The sequence below is a fragment of the Garra rufa genome, chromosome 10 (assembly GCF_049309525.1).
Source record: "Garra rufa chromosome 10, GarRuf1.0, whole genome shotgun sequence".
Classification (NCBI taxonomy): Eukaryota; Metazoa; Chordata; class Actinopteri; order Cypriniformes; family Cyprinidae; genus Garra; species Garra rufa.
Window position 1 is genome coordinate 2,998,315 of NC_133370.1, and position 16,909 is coordinate 3,015,223.

The 16,909-nt window shown below is 34.0% G+C and overlaps 1 protein-coding gene across 1 annotated transcript; it reads left to right on the top strand.

Annotated features, from left to right (window-relative positions):
• Positions 1-616: 616 nt before the first annotated feature.
• On the top strand, positions 617-15,730 carry btbd2b (BTB (POZ) domain containing 2b). The gene is made up of 9 exons (XM_073848461.1): positions 617-1,161; positions 3,090-3,209; positions 3,291-3,447; positions 3,521-3,626; positions 6,818-7,015; positions 9,582-9,774; positions 9,854-9,941; positions 11,288-11,434; positions 13,066-15,730. Exons 1-9 carry the CDS (start codon positions 626-628, stop codon positions 13,225-13,227), a joined length of 1,707 nt encoding a protein of 568 aa, XP_073704562.1. The 5' UTR covers positions 617-625; the 3' UTR covers positions 13,228-15,730.
• Positions 15,731-16,909: the final 1,179 nt, after the last annotated feature.

A 16,909-nucleotide genomic window follows, 5' to 3' on the forward strand; every position in this document is an offset into this window, starting at 1 on the left:
TGACAAATTATTTTCCTTTTAATAAAATAAATAATTTAGAATAAAAATTTCAAGACATTATATATATATATATATATATATATATATATATATATATATATATATATATATATATATAATTTAATTTATATGTGTGTGTGTGTGTGTATATATATATATATATATATATATATATATACACACACACATATAAATTAAATTGACTTACCATATATACATTTTGAAAGAAAATTTTAGGCAATTTGATTTAGGCAATTTTTTTCATGAAATGCATTAAACCAGGGTATTGACAAATTCATTTCCTTTTGATCACAGAATAATTTAAATATATTTTATATATTTTAAAGGATATTCATTTTTAGATATTGCAAGAACAATTTCTAGTTTCACTAGTAGGGGAAAAATTGAAAGATTAGTAAAAATAATAATAATAATTTAGACTTTCTAATTAGAATTTAGATTTAATTTATATTTTCAAGCAGTTTTAAAAATATAGATAATTAAGAAATATATCTAACTCCACACTTGTACACTTGGGACCGGATGTTGTGCGCGTGCAGTGGCAGGATACTGACAGTGCTTGCGATTTGTTTACTCATTCAGCGGGTGCGCGCCTCAGTCCAAGATGGCTACTGGAGACAATAGCGGTCGGGTTCCGTGTTTGAATTTCACCGGACCCGGACCTTTGGGTAACAGCCAACCGAGCAACAGTCCTTACGCTTTGGCTGCGAGTCACGGAGGATCCGTTGGAGGCGGCGGGGGCTCTCAGGGGGTAACGAGACGCTCAAATCCTCAACCTGGGCCTGCGGGGTTGGAAAACCCCGGTGTTGCCTCGGGACCTCCGCCGAACCTGATGAACTCTCTCCCGGCTGCCGCGGCGGTGGCAGGGCCGCTGGGCGGGGCGATGGCCCCGACCGCCTCGAATATGACAGGAAACCCGTCTAACGCACCGATGACACCGGCGGCCGCCACACACTCGTCTTTGTCCGCGGCTCCTGCCGCAGCAGCCGTGCTCGTGTACCGGGAGCCCGTTTATAACTGGCAGGCGACGAAAAGCACCGTGAAAGAGAGATTTGCGTTCTTGTTCAACAATGAAGTACTGAGTGATGTTCACTTTCTAGTGGGTAAAGGAATGGGAGTCCAGCGGATACCTGCGCACAGGTGATTCACTAAATAACGTACACTGATGACATTATGCTAGAACATATTTAAATGACTCTTCTGACATTATTTACTCTCCACTATGTCGTAATAAAACCTGTATGACTTGCTCTATTCGTGGAACGCAACAGGAGATGTTTAGTGGAATGTTCACGACTAAAACGGAAGTGGATGGGGACTTTTAATAATTCTTACGAAGTTATATGATAATTAAAGATATTATTCGTTAAACGTCTTCCCCTCAGCTGAAGCTTTTAATTCACGGTTGCGCAGTGTGTTTTTTTTGCCAAAGAAATCAAAAATAATGACTTTATTCAACAATTTCTTCTTTTCTGTGTTGTGTCCACAAAAGTTTTTTTTATTGAACATATATAAAGATAAATACACAAATTTGGGTCAAAGACATAAAAGGGTTTAAGCATAAAAAAAGTGTAATACTGCTTTGAATTGTTGTTTTTCCAAAAAAAAAAAAATAATAATATTAAAAAGTTTTCTGTTTAATTTCACTGCATTTTTGTTTTTAAATATCATACATTTTCCCCTAATTTACAGAAGACACCCACTAAAATGTCCTTCAGTGTAACAGTACGTTTTGTGCCACTATCCTAGGTTTTGCTAATTTTTCAGTAAGAAATATTTACTCATTTAACATAATAAAATTTAATATGCTCCCTTATTCTTTTATATATTTTAATATGCACAAGTCAGAATAAGCATGTTGTTTGAATTTTACATAAATATTGTGTTACACTGAATGACAATATAACATTAATTCAACCACATTTTGACATTTTATTCTCCAAAGACTTATTTGAAAGCTTAAAATTAGACACTTTAATTACATTTAATGTGCTTTCTATGGACATGGACATCAACGTCTTTGACCCATTTACAGCTCAAAACAGATTATAACAACAAGAATAGATATACAAACCAAATACAAAGATCCTGAAAAATAACCAAAAAATAAAACATTAAGCCAGGGGTAATCTATAAATTAAAATAAATTAAATTTGAGAACAAAGAAAAAAAGAAAGGTAAATTCCACTCTACCATTACATCTCGCAGTTCTGCCATAAAAAGGTAATTATGACTTTTTTTAATGCAAATTTTCTAATAGTTGAAAAAGTTAATTGCACAAAATGTAATCTATTATTTATTTATTTATTTTTGCTATTGCATGTTAACATTTTGAAATTGGATTTTATATTTTGCAAATCTGACTTTTTTTTTTAAATTGAGAGAAAAAAAGTATTACGTTAATTATTTATTAAATAATATATTCTTATAATATAAATCACTTTTGATTTGATTAGCATAAATGTGACTCTGGACCACAACTGAATGAATGAATAAATAAATAAATAAATATACTGTCCATTGATGTATGGTTTGTTAGGACAGGACAATATTTGGTTGAGATACAACTGTTCATTTAGAAAATCTAAATGTGTGAGGTTGAAAAAAAAATCTAAATACTGAGAAAAAGTTGTCCAAATGAATTCCTTAGCAATGCATATTACTAATCAAAAAAATGTACAGTAGGAAATTTGCTAAATATCTTCATGGAACATGATCTTTATTTAATATCCTAATTATTTTTGGCATAAAAGAAAAATTGATAATTTTGACACACACAATGTATTTTTGGCTTTTGCTACAAATATACCCATGCTACTTAAGACTGTTTTTGTGCTCCAAAATCAAAAATGTCCATATTTCCATACTTCATATTACTTCTGCATTTGTTTGTAATTTTCAGTTATGTTACAAATACTAGCTTGCTGTAAACAATTTTTATTTTAGTTGGGTATGTGCTTTTTTGTCATCAAATTGTCATATTTTTATTAGCTCTATATATTCATAATATTCTAAATGTATTGTTATTATAATGATAATTATTCGTAATAATAATATTACTATTGCAGGTTTGTTCTGGCTGTTGGCAGTGCAGTATTCGATGCCATGTTTAATGGAGGCATGGCCACCACATCCACAGAGATTGAGCTTCCTGATGTAGAACCTGCTGCCTTCCTCGCATTACTCAAGTATGAGCCTTTTTCTCAGTGTGCATTTACATACAAACGTTCCAGAAAGCTTCAGATGTGCTAACAGTGATTTTTCTTTAGATTCCTGTACTCTGATGAAGTTCAAATCGGACCTGAGACGGTAATGACGACTCTCTACACTGCTAAGAAATACGCCGTTCCAGCTCTTGAGGCCCATTGTGTGGAGTTTCTAAAGAAGAACCTGCGTGCAGACAATGCGTTCATGCTACTCACACAGGTAGAGCTCGTTCACACCTGTAATGTTTACACTCCTGTGGTTCTGATTCATGGCTGATGTGTTTTGTTTGAAGGCGAGACTGTTCGATGAGCCGCAGCTGGCAAGCCTGTGCTTGGAGAACATCGACAAGAACACAGGAGACGCTCTGGCTGCTGAGGGATTCACAGATATTGATCTGGGTACTGTATCACGGAAACACATTCACGGTATAATGCATTACGGGCCCGCTGATCAAACTCTGACAGCGCTGAGTCAGTGTTAAAGGATAGTTCAGCCAAAAATGACAATTCTGGCATAATTTACAAACCCTCAAGTTGTTCCAAACCTGTCTGAGTTTTTTACTACTGATAAACACAAAAGAAGATATTTTGAAGAATGTGGGTAACTAAGCAGTTTCTGGTCCCGTTGACTTCTGTAGTATAGAAAAAATACTAGGGATGCACCAAATGTTCGGCAACCGAAATTAGTGGTTGAAAATAGCAAAAAAAAAAAAAGGTGTTCGGAATAAGCAAATAGGCCGAATAAATTATGTGATGCGATTAAATAGAGGCGTGCACTAATCCAGCAAACATGTGGGCAGTGTGGAAGCACTTAAAACTGTCTGAGAAAGACGCAAAAATCGTTACAAGCACTGACAGCGAGAGACTGTTTAATAGCGCATCGCATGTCTTCCATGAGAAGAGAAAAGGCTGGTTGTTGCTGGTTACTCTATGATGATTGAAATCACCAAATAGTAAATAAACTACAGAACGTTATGTTGTCTCATACATGCACCAATTGTATTTATCCTGACAGCGCTGCAGCAGCTCCTTAGCCAGGGTTCGAAGTCCAAGGATGAGAATCATTCATAAATCTGCTGCTGTCAGCAAGAAGTAGTACTGAGGTCGTCTTGTGGGTTTCCGCCGAAATAAAAGTCAACATTCATAAATGTTAGCATCGTAATTTTACTGTTGTTCTGTAAAATAAAATAAAAATAAACACAAAAATAATTATAATCATTACAACAGCTCTATTAAGGGGAGACTCCGCAGGCAAAAAACAGTTTTTTCATGCACCTGTCAAGTTTGAGATTTTGGGCTTTTTGGTTTTTCATAAAGTTTTTTTAGCCTAGTGGAAAGAAAACATCCAAAAGACAGCATTACGTATTTCTTTTATAGCACTTTATCTATTTGTGTCAGTAGATTTCAATTACAATACATATTTTTGAAGGCCGTTTTCTCAAAATGAGTTTTTTTCTCCTACACTGAGCCATAAATCTCCACTTCAATAACACTTACAATCACTAAACTTTACATTTTTATTCCTGTTTATATCCTAAATGGTTTTACAGAGGGATTTGTTCATATATAATTTGCTTGATTTTATACAACCCCCCCCAAAATTGCAAAAATATATAGTTTTCTGCCTGTTCTTAGTATTTTTTGATTTATGGACAAAATGAGATACCCAAAATGTGATAAGTGTTTTATCAATGTCTATACCTACTCCAACCCTAAACCTACCCCTTACAATAAGCAAAAATAGTAATTATTATTTCTACAGTGTGATAAAAATGACGCTATATTGATGTGTGCATGCCCTTCTAGCCCTAACCAGGTCAATGGGACCAGAAATTATTTGTTACCCTGGACCATAAACCCAGTCATTCGGGTTTTTCTTTTAAACGGAGATTTCTATATAATCTGGAAGCTAAATAAATAGGATAATATTTGAAAATCTGGAATCTGAGGGTGCAAAAATCACCTTTAAAGTTGTCCAAATAACATTCTTAGCAATGCATATTACTAATTAAACATTAAGTTTTGATTTATTGATGGTAGGACATTTACGAAATATCTTCATGGAACATGATCTTTACATTAATATCCTAATAATTTTTGGCTATTGCTACAAATTAAAACTTAATACTGGTTTTGTGGTCCAGCGTCACATTTGGTTACCAACATTCTCCAAAATATCATCTTTTGTGTCCAACAGAAAAAAGAAACTCATACAAGTTTGGAACAACTTGAAAATGTGTAAATGTGTTCATTTTTGGGAGAACTATCCCTTTAATACCTCTATATTATATCTCATAAACATGCCAATGATTTATGTAGTTTTTCAATTAACAATACCTTGAAAGCATTTAGTTAATTTAAAAATGTCTTTAAATATAAGTTAATAAAGTGTGAGCTAACATGAACTAACAATTAACAACAAATGTATTGCTCATTGTTAGTTACTGTTAGTTAATACATTAACTAATGGGACCTTATTGTAAAGTGTTACTAGTTTGTTTTTTAAAAGTTTATTAGTGTTTGCTTGAATAACTACTTAAAACATTTGAAGCAATGTTTAATTGATAAATAAAGCCCAAATTCCTTTGTTTTAAAATATTATACACTACAATTCAAAAGTTTGTACAATTTGTATATTCTATTTAAAGAAATTAAAACTTTTATTCAGCAAGAACACATTCATAATGTTACAAAATATTTATATTTCAGAAATGAAATCTGGAAAAATAAAATTTGTCACGGTCTTCACAAAAATATGAAGCAGCACAGCTGTTTTTAACATTGATAATAATCAAATGTTTCTTGAGCAGCAAATAATTAAATTAGAATGATTTCTGAAGACTGGAATAATGATGCTTTGCTTCACAGGAATAATTTATACTTTACAATATGCTCACACAAAAACAGTTCTATGAAATTGTAATAATATTTCAAATATGTATTTTTGATCAAATAAATGCAGCCATGATGAGCAGAAGAGACTCAAAAACAGTATAAAACTAAATCTTACCGACCCCAAGGTTTACAGTTTATGCATACAAGATAAACAAAGTTACATAAAACATTTCCCAAAATGTACTTATATAATTCCAAACATACATGATAACAGAAATACACAATTCCAACTACTACTTCAATATTTTAACTAATACATTCACAGTTTATTAATGCATGTAATTTATTAATAAGTCATAATTGTTTATCACCTTATATTTATACATTTTCTTAAATTTGCAAAGTGAATTACATAATTTTAACTTTTTATCACAATTATTCTTGAGCAGCAAATCAGCATATTAGAATGATTTCTGAAGACTGTAATAATGATGCTGAAAATTCACAGGAATAAATTATACTTCACAATATACTCACACAAAAACAGTTCTATGAAATTGTAATAATATTTCACAATTTTACTGTATTTTTGATCAAATAAATGCAGCCTTGGTGAGCTGAAGAGACTCAAAAACATTATAAAACTAAACCTTACCGACTCCAAGGTTTACAGTTTGTGTATATTTGTGGTCTCATCAAAACCCTAGTTTATCCCTCACATCCTCACAGATATCTTTCTCTCTCTTGTCTGTCAGACACACTGGTTGCGGTGTTGGAGAGGGATACTCTGGGTGTGCGTGAGGTGCATTTGTTTGGAGCGGCGGTTCGCTGGGCAGAAGCGGAAGCTCATCGACAGCAGCTTCAGCCAACGCCGGAGAACAAGAGACGAGTCCTGGGAAAAGCCCTCAATCTCATCCGCTTTCCTCTCATGACCATAGAGGAGTTCGCCGCAGGTATCTATCCATTGTTGTGCTTGTAACATTAATCCTAAAGCTTAAAATGTAATAATAATAATCAGAAAAATATTTTTTTTAATGGGAAGAGTTTATTGAACATTTAGACAAAATATACCATGAATACATAAGGCTTTCATGTCTCATATAGTCTGACATAGTGAGAATAAGGAGGATAAAAACAGAAAATATGAGCAAAAATATACAATTTGATGCAGATGCTGGTATTTACAGTGGTGTGATTTTTTTTTATTTTTTTGCATGTTTGTCACACTTTTAATGTTTCAGATCATCAAACAAATTTAAATATTAATTAAAGATAACACAAGTAAACACAACATGCAGTTTTTAAATGAAGGTTTTTTTTATGAAGGGAAAACAAAATCCAAACCCACATGGCCCTGTGTGAAAAAGTGTCACACCTGAGTTCAGTTTCTCTAGCCACGCCCAGGCCTGATTACTACCACACCTGTTCGCAACATTGTTGTTTTTGACAACCATCTTAGATTTAGTCTTAGTCTTTTGGACTAAAATGCTTCTTAGTTTTAGTCAAATTTTAGTCACTTCGATATGTGATAGTTTTAGTCAAATTTTAGTCGACGAAAAGTCACAAAGGTTTAAGTCTAGTTTTAGTCAAAAAAAGGGGAAAAAGTAGTCTTTTAACAAATTAATGTAGGTCAGTAAGTATTTTGCGGTTGGGTAGTGTCACTTATAAGTTCTGAAAATAGCAGATCTATAGTTCAACACAATGTGAGCTTCCGGATCGACTATTTTCACCAATAATTACAATAATGAAGGAATGTTTTAGAACATAAAAGACAAACAAGGATGGAATGCTAAAACGGCTTGCCATACTAGTATAGCAAAGAGTATTTAATGCTAAAACGGCTTGCCATACTAGTATAGCAAAGAGTATTTAATGCTAAAACGGCTTGCCATACTAGTATAGCAAAGAGTATTTAATGCTAAAACGGCTTGCCATAGCGTCAGATACTTTTTAAGTTTTAATTGGCATGCACAATAGGCGGAAATGTCATGCATTTTAAACGTCTGACGGACCACCCACTAACATTTTCGTCTATTCTCGTCTCGTCAACGAAAACTCACACACGTCTCGTCATGTTTTAGTCATCAACGAGCCATTTTTATCTCGTCATCGTCACGTTATTGTCATGAAAAAAAGTGGCATCAACGAAACGATTTCGTCATCGTCATCGTTGACGAAAACAACACTGGTTCGCAATCAAGAAATCGCTTAAATAGGACCTGCCTGACAAAGTGTAGTAAACCAAAAGATCCTCAAAAGCCACACATCATGTTGAGATCCAAAGAATTTCAGGAACAAATGAGAAAGAAAGTAATTGAGATCTATCAGTCTCAAAAAGGTTATAAAACCATTTCTTAAGCTTTGGGACTCGAGCGAACCACAGTGAGAGCCATTATCCACAAATGGCAAAAACATGGAAAAGTGGTGAACCTTCCCAGGAGTGGCCGGCCGACCAAAATTACCCCAAGAGCGCAGCGACGACTCATCCAAGAGGTCACAAAGACCCCACAACAACATCTAAAGAACTGCAGGCCTCTCTTGCCTCAGTTAAGGTCAGTGTTCATGACTCCACCATAAGAAAGAGACTGGACAAAAATGGCCTGCATGGCAGAGTTCCAAGACGAAAACCGCTGCTGAGCAAAAAGAACATAAAGGCTCGTCTCAGTTTTGCCAGAACACATCTTGATGATCCCCAAGACTTTTGGGGAAAATACTCTGTGGACTGACAAGACAAAAGTTGAACTTTTTGGAAGGTGTGTGTCCCATTACATCTGGCGTAAAAGTAACACAGCATTTCAGAAAAAGAACATCATACCAACAGTAAAATCTGGTGGTGGTAGTGTGATGGTCTGGGGCTGTTTTGCTGCTTCTGGACCTGGAAGACTTGCTGTGAGAAATGGAACCATGAATTCTGCTGTCTACCAAAAAATCATGAACTATGTCCGGTCATCTGTTGGTGACCTCAAGCTGAAGCGAACTTGGGTTCTGCAGCAGGACAATGATCCAAAACACACCAGCAAATCCACCTCTGAATGGCTGAAGAAAAACAAAATGAGGACTTTGGAGTGGCCTAGTCAAAGTCCAGACCTGAATCCAATTGAGATGCTGTGGCATGACCTTAAAAAGGCGGTTCATGCTCGAAAACCCTCCAATGTGGCTGAATTACAACAATTCTGCCAAGATGAGTGGGCCAAAATTCCAAGTTATCGCCAACGCTTGATTGCAGTTGTTGCTGCTAAGGGTGGCCCAACCAGTTATTAAGTTTAGGGGGCAAACACTTTTTCACACAGGGCCATGTAAGTTTGGATTTTCAGACTTGACTCGAACTCTAGGTTAAAGACATCTCTGGTTTGTATAATTGCACAAAAAAACTCTAAATTATCAGACAGCAGAAGGAATTAAGTAGATTGCGTGTGAAAGAGGTTTAGCAACAAAGTTGTGATCATGTTGATCATTTAGAGGCCTTGTATCAAAAACGATACAGCAGTTTTATGAGCACGTGCTGTGTGTTTCACTCAGGTCCTGCTCAGTCGGCTATTCTGCTGGACAGAGAGGTAGTGAGTCTGTTCCTGCACTTCACAGTGAATCCTAAACCGCGTGTGGAGTTCATCGACCGGCCGCGCTGCTGTCTGCGGGGGAAAGAGTGCAGCATCACACGCTTCGGGCAGGTGGAGAGCCGATGGGGTTACAGTGGGACCAGCGACCGCATCCGGTAAGAGAGACACCCATGTGTTCATTCAAGCCACTAACACCTGTGTGAAGTGAACTAACCAAATGACTGCTCTCTGCAGGTTCTCTGTCAATCGCAGGATATTTATTGTGGGGTTTGGGCTTTATGGATCTATTCACGGACCTACAGACTATCAGGTCAACATACAGGTACGACTGACCAGGAGAACATGATTTCTTAGCAATGCAAGTTCATTTTGAGCAATAAACTGATTTCCTGTAGAGTGGTTTGTTACAGAGTAGAAAGCGATACAAGATTATATATACTTACAGTTCAGGTCAAAAGTTTACATCCCCTCTCAGAATCTGTGAAATGTTAATTATTTTACCAAAATTAGCGTGATCATACAAAATGCATGTAATTGTTTATTTAGTACTGACCTGAATGAGATATTTCACATAAAAGATGTTTACATATAGTCCATATACATAGCTTAATACTGTGTTGTTACCTGAATGATCCACAGCTGTGTTTTTTTTGTTTAGTGATAGTTGTTCATGAGACACTTCAAGTCCTTCAAGTCCCACAAATTCTTTGGTTTTCCAGCATTTTTGTGTATTTGAACCCTTTCCAACAATGACTGTATGATTTTGAGATCCATCTTTTCACACTGAGGACAACTGAGAGACTCATATGCAACTATAACAGAAGGTTCAAACACTCACTGATGCTCCAGAAGGAAAAACCATGCATTAAGAGCCTTTAAAAATCCTTTAAAAAAAACATTTTTTGCCTAAATATTATTTTTTCCATTTAGTACTACCCTTTAGAGGCTACCAAAGATACAGGTTTCCCAGAAGACAAAATAAGTTCATTTAATAATCTTCAAATTTCAAAAGTGTTCACCTCTGGCTCTTAATGCATGTTTTTTTCCTTCTGGAGCATCAGTGAGTGTTTGAACCTTCTGTAATAGTTGCATATGAGTCCCTCGGTTGTCCTCAGTGTGAAAAGATGGATCTCAGAATCATACAGTCATTGTTGGAAAGGGTTCAAACACAATGCAATACAAAAATGCTAAAAAACAGAATTTGTGGGACCTGAAGGATTTTTCTGAAGAACAGCAGGCAGTTTAACTGTTCAGGACAAAGAAGGGACTCATGAACAACTATCACTAAACTAAAAAACACAGATGTGTGGATCATTCAGGTAACAACACGGTATTAAAATCAAGAGGATGCAAACTTTATAAACATTCAACTATTATTTTCTCTTTTGGAATATACGTAAACATCTTTTATGTGAAATATCTTATTCAAGTCAGTACTAAATAAACAATAACATGCATTTTGTATGATCACTCTTATTTTTTTTTTTTTTTTTTTTAAATAATTAACATTTTCAGATTCTGAAAGAGGGATGTAAACTTTTGACCTCAACTGTACACAGTTTTTATTATATGACTGTAGTATTTTAACACCCTAAAAATGACACGTAATCATTTCTAAATGACTAATGGGTGTTAAATGCATGCATTTTTACTCTGGATCTCTTTCAGATCATTCACACAGACAGTAACACAGTTCTGGGTCAGAACGACACCGGCTTCAGCTGTGACGGATCGGCCAGCACGTTCAGAGTCATGTTCAAGGAACCGGTGGAAGTTCTGCCCAATGTCAATTATACAGCCTGTGCTACATTAAAGGTGACATCATTTGATCGTTTGTTAATGTAAAGCTGCTTAAATTAACATTCTGATGCTTTATTCACACCAAGAGACTTATTGTTTCCTTTTTTCTATTCTCTTCTTGTCGTCAGATTTGACTGACGTTGACTTTTAGAATGTTTATGTTGATTTTTATTACCGTTTAAAAGTTTGGAATATGCCACATTTATTAGATTAAAAAAAACAGTAAAACTGAAATATTCTTACAATTTAAAATAGCTGTTTTCTATTTGAATATCTGTTAAAATGTAATTTATGTGATGCAAAGCTGAATTTACTGAATTTCAGCATCATTACTTCAGTCTTCAGTGTCACATGATCCTTCAGAAATCATTCTAATATACTGATTTGCTGCTCAAGAAACATTTCTGATTATTATCAATGTTGAAAACACTTGTGCTGCCCAATATTTTATTTTTTTTGAAAACTTTCACAGGATTCACAGAATAGAAAGTTCAAAAGAACAAGATTTATTCGAAATAGAATTTTTTTGTAACATTATAATACATATGTCTTTGTCTTTACTGGCACTTTTGGTTATTTTAATGCATCCTTGCTGAATAGAGGTGTTGATTTCTTACACACACACATATATATATATATATATATATATATATATATATATATATATACATACAGTGAGGTCAATAAGTATTTGATCACCCTGTGATTTTGCAAGTTCTCTTACTTAGAAATCATGGAGGGGTCTACAATTTTCAGCATAGGTGCATTTCTACTGTGAGAGACAGAATCTAAAAATAACAACCCAGAAATCATATTGTATGATTTTTTTTTTTTAACAATTTATTTGTGAATTACTGTGTCAAATAAGTATTTGATCACTTGCTTATCAGCCAGATTTGTGACCCTCAAAGACCTGTTATTTTGCTTTTAAATAGTCCAGCTACACTCTGCTCATGATTCTAAATTAGTAGCACATGTTTGAGGTCGTTAGCTGTCATAAAGACACCTGTGCACCCCACAATCAGCCAAAGTCTAAGTAGCAACATGGGCAAAACCAAAGAGCTGACAAAAGACACAAGAGACAAAATTGCAGACCTTCACAAAGCTGGAAAACAGTTATTTTAAATAGTAGAAATAACGTATTATTTTAAATTAAATTGTGCTTTTGTTGGTAGGCTATAATGTCTACTAGAATGTTAAAAATGTTCAGTGTTAAGTAAATATTTTTAAATTGTTGTTTTGTAATAATCTTTTTTGAAAAGCAAGACAAAACTGGCATATTTAATTCATGCAATGGTGGAAAACCGCGTTTGGTAATCGACTTTCGGCCCAGTGTTTAATTTTGTCCGGCTCCAGCCAAGAATTTTCATTTCGGTGCATCCCTAATATTTATTATTTATTTTAGTTATTGCAATGGAAACAGCATTTGGTGCAAAATCCACTAATTTATTGCAAAAATGACATGCATCAGTTTTCTTCGTCTTTTTTCACACTTTCCTCAACTGCTGTCTTTTGGCATTGTGTTGATGCTTAAGTCATCACTACGGGAGCTAATGTAGATTTACTGAATATCGACTTGAGATTTCATCAAAACGAGTCCTAGTTCAGATTTTCTAACATCTCTGTCATTCTCGGTCCTGTCTCAGGGTCCAGACTCGCACTACGGCACTAAAGGCATGAGGAAAGTCACGCACGAGTCGTCCGGCTCCGGCACCAAAACCTGCTTCACCTTCTGCTACGCCGCGGGAAACAACAACGGCACGTCGGTGGAGGACGGCCAGATCCCAGAGGTCATCTTCTACACGTAGTCGCCGCTGGCGTCTCAGGGGTTTCCATCGGCACACGATATTGCACTTGACCGTAATGCTGTAGAGAATCCGGAGAACTGGCAGTAAAGACGGACGCGTGAACCTCTCCACGACTGTCTTCAGGGGGTTCTGTCATTAGTAACCCATAGTAACCATTGCGTTTAGACTTCGAGGGCTCCTATATTTACACTGACTGTTAACAGCGAGTCAATTACTCTACTCGCCCACGACTGACTGACATGTAACATGTAACATGCAAATGCATCTTTATTTTTGTGTATCTGATTTTGCATCGGTCGATCTGGGTTGTGATTAAAACTCTTGCCAAACCTGCACCTCACAGTGTTTAAGAGCTTTACAGTTCAACCACAAATCAACAATGGCTGAAATTGTGCAAAAAATGCCTTAGCTTATTTAGTATATTTGTCTTGTTTCTAGTCAAAATATCTAACACGATTTTTAGTCTTTGAAACTAAATTAAGTGCATTTTGCTTAAAACAAGGCTAAATATTGAGAATAGCTTATCTAGTAAATGCACCTTCATTTAAGAATTTTCTGATATTTTGACTAGAAACGAGACAAAAATACTAGGTGAGAAGTCATTTTTTGCAGTGTTCCAAGTTTCTTCATCAGATTTGGAGAAATGCAGCATTGCATCACGTGCTCACCAATGGATCCATTGCAGTGAATGGGTGCCGTCAGAATTTTATCACAGATTTTGTCTTCTCAAGACGCTACTGCAAAAAATGCTTTTCTTACTTGGATTTTTTGGTAACACTTTACAATAAGGTTCATTAGTTAAACATTAGTTAATGTATTAACTAACATGAACTAACCATGAGCAATACATTTGTTACTGTATTTACTAATCTTCATTAACGTTAGTTAACGGAATTACAGTTGTTCATTGTTTGTTCATGTTAGTTCACAGTGCATTAACTAATGTTAACAAGATTTTAATAATGGATTAGTAAATGTTGAAATTAACATTAACAAAGATTAATAAATGCTGTATAAGTGCAGTTCATTATTAGTTCATGTTAACTAATGTGGTTAACTAATGAACCTTATTGTAAAGTGTTACCGATTTTTTTGTCTTGTTTCCAGCTAAAATATCTAAAAAAAAAAAAAAATAGCTTAAATCAAGGATTTTCTAGACGAGTAAAAATTCTTCAAATAGTCAAAATTAAGTTAGTTTTTGCTTTGAAGAAGTTAAATAATTAGCCAATGGGGTAAGCAAAAAAAAAAAAAAAATCTAAATTATTTATTTCAAACAGAAAACAAGATTATTTTTCTTACCCCATTGGCAGATCATTTCAAGCAAAAACACACTTAATTTTGACTTTTTTTTACTCGTCCAGAAAATCCTTCTTGATTTAAGAATTTGTAGATATTTTGGCTGGAAACAACACAAAATCAAAGAAAATCATTTTTTGCAGTGTGTATCTTAAACCAAGCATTTTGTCATGTTCCTGAGGCACTTCACTGAGTTTGTACGTGCATGGAAAAAAAGCTTTTCTTACTTGGATTTTTTTGTCGTTTCCATTCAAAATATCTTAAAAATTCTTAAATCAAGAAGGATTTTCTAGACGAGTAAAAATTCTTGTTTTCAGAAAAACTAGTTAAAATGAAGTGATTTTTTGCTTAGAACAAGCTAAATAATCTGGCAAAAGAAAAAAAAAAAAAAAAAAAAACGAAAACAAGATTATTTTTTTCCCTATTGGCAGATTATTTCAAGCAAAAACACTTATTTTTTATTTGTTTTGTCTGAGAACAAAACCATTTTTATTTGTCTAGAAAATCCTTCTTGATTTAAGAATTTGTAGATATTTTCAAAAAAAGCATTTTTTTTTTTTTTTTTTGCAGTGTTTGTGGATTGTTGTAATGTTTTCATCAGCCGTTTCTGACGGCACCCATTCGCTCCAGTGGATCCGTTGATAAGCAAGTGCTGCATTTCTCCAAATCTGGTGAAGAAACAAACTCTGAATCTGAATCTTGGATGGCCTGAGGGAAGCACATTTTCAGCAAATGTTCATTTTTGGCTGAGCTATTGCTTTAACTCTTATGTAAAGCAAATTTGATGTGTATGCAACTAATGATTTGCGCATATGCTGCCGTACAAAAGCAAGAAGCAGTAATTGCATACTTTGTCAGCGAGTTAAAAGTACATTGTTATATGGAAAAAAGGATATCAAATCAATTAAAAGTCAGTTTTTCCACGTTGATGTAATTACTGCGTTGAGCTTTTGTACAGCGGTGTGAAGAAATCGGTTATCTTCTCTTCTGTGCCAAGGTTTCTTTGGATGTTCCTCGTACATTGAGCACTTAATTTACCTAAAGGGTGAGAATCATTCAGGAACACGGTATTTATTTACAGGATGAACCTCAGCACTCGTGCATGACTGTTCGGATCAAACACACTCGTGTTTCTGGATTGTAGATGCAAGGTTATGTTGGGTCTTTGTATGACTACTCCTGTACAATAAAGGTGAATCATTCTTTACATTTGAGCACATTTGATGTTTGTTTTCAGGAGGTCGCACTGAATTTAATGCAAACCATTAAAGTGGTAAAAGTTTAAAATATGGTTCTGTTAGTTGTTAATTCATGAATGCTAACATCAATGAACCATTTATTACAGTATTATTCATCTTTGTTAATGTTAATGAAAATAGTCATTTATTTGTTCATGTTAGTTCACGCTGTTAACAAGCACAACTTTTGATTAAAAAACATACATTAGTAAATTAAGAAATTAACATGGACTAACATTAATAAATGCTGTGGAAGTATTAATTTTAGTTTATGTTAACTGTTAAAAGTAGTAAACTGATTTTAGTTAACTATAGTCAATTTTTTAAAAATATAAAAACCATTTAATTTTTTTTTATATTTTATTTTGAGCCCATATTTTATCAAATTTTAGTTATCTATAATAACCATGTTTGAGTGACATTGCAACTTGCCTAACAAGAGACATTACTAAATTAGTAATTTAAGTTTACTAAAAAAACACTTGATATTTTTTACATTAAAAACATTTTTACAATAAAAAATTTAATTTTATTCAATATTTTCAGAGCTGCAGCAAGTTAACAGATTTTAATAAAAGACAAAATTAGTCATTTAACTAATGAACCTTACTGTAAAATGCTACCATTGAAGTTTTAGTAATTTGTCATTTTTGGATACATGTATATATAAACATTTAAATATAAAAAAAAACATGTCTAGACAATAATTTTAACTATGAAGTTTTGAAGCTATGAAGTTATTAAATGAAGTTATAGAGCTGCAGCAAGTTAATAGATTTTAATAAAAGACAAAATTAGTCATATGCATTGATAATGCATTAAAAGTTCAGATTTAAGGTTTACTTAGAACTATATGAAATCTAATTACAGACTAAAACCGAAATATGCCTTCATTATATACAATTAGAAATACATTTTAAAATAAGTCAGAATAGAGCCTAAAATTAACGGAAACTACAGTAAAAAGGTCATAAAGAAAATGAGTCATTAAAAGAGGAATAGGGAAGTTTTAATAGCAATAGTAATGCAAATAAACTGATTTCATTTTAAAATCTGCATTTTAAACTTTTCTAATAAAAATGACACTAAAACATTTCGTATTGTCATTTCTATATACACATCTATATCTTTACATTTTAAATAAACAT